The sequence below is a fragment of the Grammomys surdaster genome, unplaced genomic scaffold (genome assembly GCF_004785775.1).
Source record: "Grammomys surdaster isolate TR1022 unplaced genomic scaffold, NIH_TR_1.0 322, whole genome shotgun sequence".
NCBI classification, from domain to species: Eukaryota; Metazoa; Chordata; class Mammalia; order Rodentia; family Muridae; genus Grammomys; species Grammomys surdaster.
This window is the reverse complement of record NW_021604741.1, coordinates 810,360-815,723: the sequence shown is the minus strand read 5'-3', so window position 1 is coordinate 815,723 and position 5,364 is coordinate 810,360. Positions and strand designations below refer to the sequence as shown.

Sequence of the window (5,364 nt, the reverse complement as noted above, 5' to 3'; positions counted from 1 at the left end):
GGTTAAAGGAAGCAGAGACTAGGAGATGCAGGAGATGCTGAGGGTGGGGCCCAGACCAGCAGCATGGATGGTGATCAAGCATGGAAAAGGACAGCTAGACCACTAGGCCTGGACTCCACCCCATGCTACTTAATGCCTCCTTCACCAACATCTCTGAATGTTCTACTCATCCACATCTCTGGACCCTGTCTCTTCCCTCTGCACCCTGCCACCAGAAGCCTTGTGATGCAGCTCTGCTTTCCATCCTAGGCCCCATCCCTCTCCTTTCTGTATTCCACATAGCTGCAAGGAAGAACTTTCCAGAACATAACTCAGAGCTAGTATTTTTCACTCCACTCCATCTCCAGGACTTGACAATTTGCTATGCCTTTTCGTCATGTATATAACAAGGTTCAGAGTCCCCTGTCCAAACTGTGTGGTCTTCACAAGGAGCTTCCACCCTAAGAAACGCCTCATTAATGTATTTGACCTTCAGAGTGGTTTCAGCTTTCCATGGTAGGCAACATGAAAACTGTCTGCACAGCAGTAAGAATTTACATTGTTAAGGGTGACTTCTAAGAACTCAGTCTTTTCCTACTACTGTGGACCAAAACAAGAATTCACAGAACAACTGATCTTCTTTTTCAGAGATCACAACAGACAACTGCAATGGGACCTGCCACACCAGTGCCAAGTATGTGTCCTCTGACCTCTGGGAACAATATAAACTCAATATTTCTCACTTCAGGCCCTATCCTGGGGGAAGTGGTTTCCCAACATCCTTTAAGAGAATGTAGGATAGATTTAAGGTAGAAACTGAGTGTCTCTGAAGAAACTGCCATCAGTTAGCCAGATCCAGGATGGCCAACAAGCAGCCAGTGACTTACCTAGCACATGGCAAGAATGCCAGTTGTCATCCCAGCCCATACCTCAGGGGCTCTTTTATGGAGGAGGCATCAGCTTCAGTACACATTGCCTCCAGTCTGCAGCCAAGCCTAATGTAGCTTCTGATTCCTGCCATAGGGCACATCCTCCTGTAAACTAATGAACAGCCTAGAAGCTGGGGTTAGACCTGAACCCACAGTCATCCTCCCTCACTCAGTCATCATGTGACCTAGGGTCACTCCTTTCCTTCCTCCTAGCCTCAGTTTCTTCACCTATGAATGGCAGCGATCATTATGGGCCGCTGTCTCAGAACACCCTGTGGATGACATGAATAAGCCCAAAGCTCAGCAAAGCACATGGGTAGCATTGTGAAGATGAGTGACTGCCCTTCCTGTGCGTACTGTGAGGTTTAGCTGGATTGGCTGTGATTTCCCTTGGCTGTGGTTGGGATTGTGGTAGGAATGGACTGTCCCCTCAAACAGTAGGCAGAGTTTTGGTATCAGGAACTGATACAGCAAATTGTCTCCGAACCTAGTGACATCACACATAGGCAATGAGGAACCGCGTATCTGTTGCCATGGCAACCATCATACATTCCCAGAATCCACTTGGCTCACCTCCCATCTTTACCTGCGAGTGGCTATGTCACAATCCAAATAATTGACCTCTCTCTCTCTCTCTCTCTCTCTCTCTCTCTCTTCCTCCCTCTCTCTCTCTCTGTTCCCCTTTCACCTTCATCTCCACCTTTGCCCCCTTCCCCCACAATGAACCCCACATGGCCTGGCGTGGTCTGTCCAGACTTAAGCCGTGATTCTAACACAACACAGGCCCTCAAGTGCTTCATTGGTTGGGGGCTGGATGCTGGACTGAAAGGGAATAAGTCGTATGCAGAACATCGAGTTTCTCTGAAAATGCCATTTGCCCTTTCTCACTGCAGCTGCCTTCTCGATCCAGATGGTAAAGCCTCGTGCAAATGTGCAGCTGGATTCCGAGGCAATGGAACAGTCTGCACAGGCAGGTGGAGCTGGGATCCGCTAGGGGCTCGTGTGGGCTGAGAGATCTGACGGGGCCTCAGGAACTGGTGCCAGCCACTGGTGCTGACTCACATGAAACTGACCAACTGACGGCACCCAGGGACAAGGCATGGCTGGGGCATGTTGGTTCGGGATGAGCAGGCCATTGCATCTGTTCTTTACATGAAACTACGTTGCATTTGAGCAGTGGCACACAACATTGGGAGCAATTGGAACCGCCTTCTGGCTTTAAAAGCTACAGATCTGATTGGCCAAGGATATGGCTGAGTCATTGGGACTAAGCCCTGGTTCTTCCAAGGTCCAGATTTGTGACGTTGCATGGGTGTTTAACTACCCTGAACCCCTTGTCTTGGTTGTAAAGTAAGCATGAACTACCTCCCTTGCAGAGTGCTATTAGGGTGAACTGGCCTCTCTGCGAACAACAGCACACTAGGGCAGAGGGCAGAGATCGGGCCCTGGCCTCATCATTAGACCCTGAGTTTGAATTGAAATACTTACCATCTGTGTTACTTCAGGGATGTCGCCTGACTGTGCCTCTTACCACGTGCTCATCTGCACGTTGTGAGTGATAAAAGAATCATTTACACTGGGGAGTTGTATACGATCCAGATTATGCCTATAAAGTGTAAGAGGTGTGAGCTAGTCTCAGGGTACATAAGCATATCCAGCACTAGAAAAGAAGAAACTCAGCAATCTTTCAGCTGCCTGCTACCAGGACAAACGCTGCTCTCATCCTTAATCAGGGAAACTTCTCTTTGCACTGAAGCTGACTGCAGAGATTCAGGGATGCTCAGGGTGCTGAGAACTAGTGACAGATGATGCTCAACCCTAAACAGGACATTTATAGCCTCCCACTAAGGCTTGGGGAACACTGGGGAGCAGGAACCAGAATGAATGTGAGAGCCAGAAGGTAGGGAGACAGGCCTGGAAATAACCTCTTCTGCATGTGACATGACCATTGCATCCATGGTCTCAGCTTCAGCTGCCTGCACTGGGCCTGCCCTAGGCTGAGACTGTTCTCAGTCAACTGTAGATTGGGGCTCTTTCTGCTGAGCTGTTGGCTACTTATAGATTCTGAAGAAAACAAAAAGGCAGAAACATTGGGGATTGGAGAGAAATTACTCAGAGGACTCTCCCACTTGTGCTGGCACTGACTGGAAAAGTCTTACTTATTTGTCGTCCTCCCTTCTGTAACAAACTGCTAAAGTTCAGATGGGAGTCAGCAGTAGAGCAGGCTGCTGCCTGTGTTGAGACAGTGTGTGGTAGTGACACGGGAAGCCCAGGAGAAAATCTGCCCATCTCTACACCATCCATGAGGTGGAAGGTTGGGGCTTAGAGCCATCACACCTCCTCAGCTATGGGAAAACCACAGAAGATAGGATGCTCTAAGTTCCACCAGTCTGAGTATATAAAAAAATTTAAAGAACCCAAGAAGTGTCTCTAGGGCCATTTAGGTTGTTCATTTTCTTTTCTCACTTTGTTCAATAAACATTTATGAGCTATGATTTATAAATGCCAACTGATCCATTCTGGATCAGTGCCTAGGCTCATGGCATAAAACAAACACAAATCCATGCACTAGCTCACACTGACCCTGCTAACACGTTCCTGCTCAGAAACCCTGATCTGCTTCCTGTGACATCAGAGAACTTTGTCTCTTCTAGATTCTCGTGTGAACAGAATTATGGATGCTGGTGTGTCTGGCCCCTTTGAATCACCCCTTTTGATGGTTGAGGTAGTGTGATTGTGTAGATAAACCACCCCCTCTATATCCATTTACCATCTGATTGATATCTTCAGACTTGGACTATCATAAATAAAATGTCTATGAATACTCAAATTATTCATGTATACGTGTGTGTGTGTGTGTGTGTGTTGTGTGTGTACACACAAACACACCAGAAGCTTTTAGCATCATTTTTCTCAGTTCCTTGTTCTGGGAGCTTAGGTCCAGACTGAAGAAGAACAATTAGTTTTCTAGACCATCTTAACCATCTCAGAGGATGCAGGCTGCCCTGATCCTGAAGCCATTTGTTCCTTGTAGAGAGAAGCACATAGTCTGATAGTCAAAACAGCTCGAAATAACAAATAGTGATTTTTTTCCCTTGTCCTCTGTTTCAGTCGGGGTTACTATGGCTATGTAGAAACACCATGACCAACACATCTTGGGGAGGAAAGGGTTTGTTTAGCGTCTGCTTCCATAGCAGACTCTTCATCACTGAAAAAGTCAGTACTGGAACTGAAACAGGACAGGAACCGGAAGGCAGGAGCTGATGCAGAGGCCGTGGAGGGGTGCTGCTTACTGCCTTACTCACATGGCTTGCCCAGTTTGCTTTCTTATAGAACCCAGGACCACCCTGTAGTATGTTATGACACCACCCACAATGGCCTGGGCCCTCCCCCATCAATCAGTAATCAAGGAAATGCTCTAAAGACTTGTCTACAGCCCAGTCTTATGGAGACGTTTTCTCTCTTGAGGTTCCCCCCTCTCTGACAACCGTAGCTTGTGTCAAGTTGGCATAAAACTGTTGAGCACACTCTCTGTGTTGAGAAATTAGCCACATTAACCCATTGCATGCTAGAGTTGTTCTAAAGACCTCCTTTTACCAATGGCTCAGGTTAAAATAAAAATGTCTCCTCTGTTTCTCCTTCTGCTGTGTCGTCTCTCCCTTGTGTAGCCATCAATGCCTGTGAGATCAGCAATGGAGGCTGCTCTGCCAAGGCTGACTGTAAAAGAACCACCCCAGGAAGCCGGGTGTGTGTGTGCAAGGCAGGCTATACCGGTGACGGCATCGTGTGCCTCGGTAGGTGACTGTCCCCTTTCTGTCTGGGAGAAATGGTGTCAGTTCAGAGCCCTGTTAAAACATTCTAGTGCTTGAGCTCTCGTTAGGACTGCTGCTGGGATCTTAATTCAATATGCCATAGCAAGAAAGTCTGCGGGTATGACAATGAAGAATATGCCCATGGAGGCATGAAGGCACTTTGAATGGAAAGAGAGACCCTTTCCACTTAAAACTTCTAACAGCAACTGAATGTCGCACATCTTTGCTGTATAAATTTCCAGAAGGCTGGGGAGGGGAGGGGCAGTAAAGAAAAAATAGCTTGGTCTACCAGGAGATGAATCTGAAGAGGGAAGAGGCGTGAAGTCCTCTCCCTTTTGGGGCTCTTTGCATGCTAGGGTAAAGGTCAGCCTTTCCCTCTCTCGTGGCAGCTGGTGGGCTGTACTGGCCTGGACTTCTAGCCCAGCGTAAGATTCTCTAGAGATGGGAATTCTCAAACTATTTTTACATTACTCTATTTTATTACATACCTATTTTTAAGTATTTAAATTTTTTGGTATTTTTAACAAAAAAAAATAGTGTCTTATGATACATAGTGTTTATACTTGATGGTGTAACAGAATAATACCTTGAATGTAGATATAACACTGAAGCAAACTTTGCCAACAGCATGCTCTAGAGGTGTG

At 46.9% G+C, this 5,364-nt stretch overlaps 1 protein-coding gene across 3 annotated transcripts in view; it reads left to right on the top strand.

Annotated features, from left to right (window-relative positions):
- Stab2 (stabilin 2) overlaps nt 1–5,364 on the top strand; it is a 172,966-nt gene that overhangs the window by 120,961 nt on the left and 46,641 nt on the right. For all 3 annotated transcript variants that reach the window (XR_003712742.1, XR_003712743.1, XM_028778048.1), the window contains exons 40-42: nt 628–673; nt 1,802–1,878; nt 4,577–4,702. Coding sequence is in view for 1 of the 3 variants with exons in the window: in XM_028778048.1 (XP_028633881.1) it covers nt 628–673; nt 1,802–1,878; nt 4,577–4,702 (249 nt within the window). In the remaining 2 variants the exon portion in view is untranslated. The remainder of the gene's footprint in view (nt 1–627; nt 674–1,801; nt 1,879–4,576; nt 4,703–5,364) is intronic.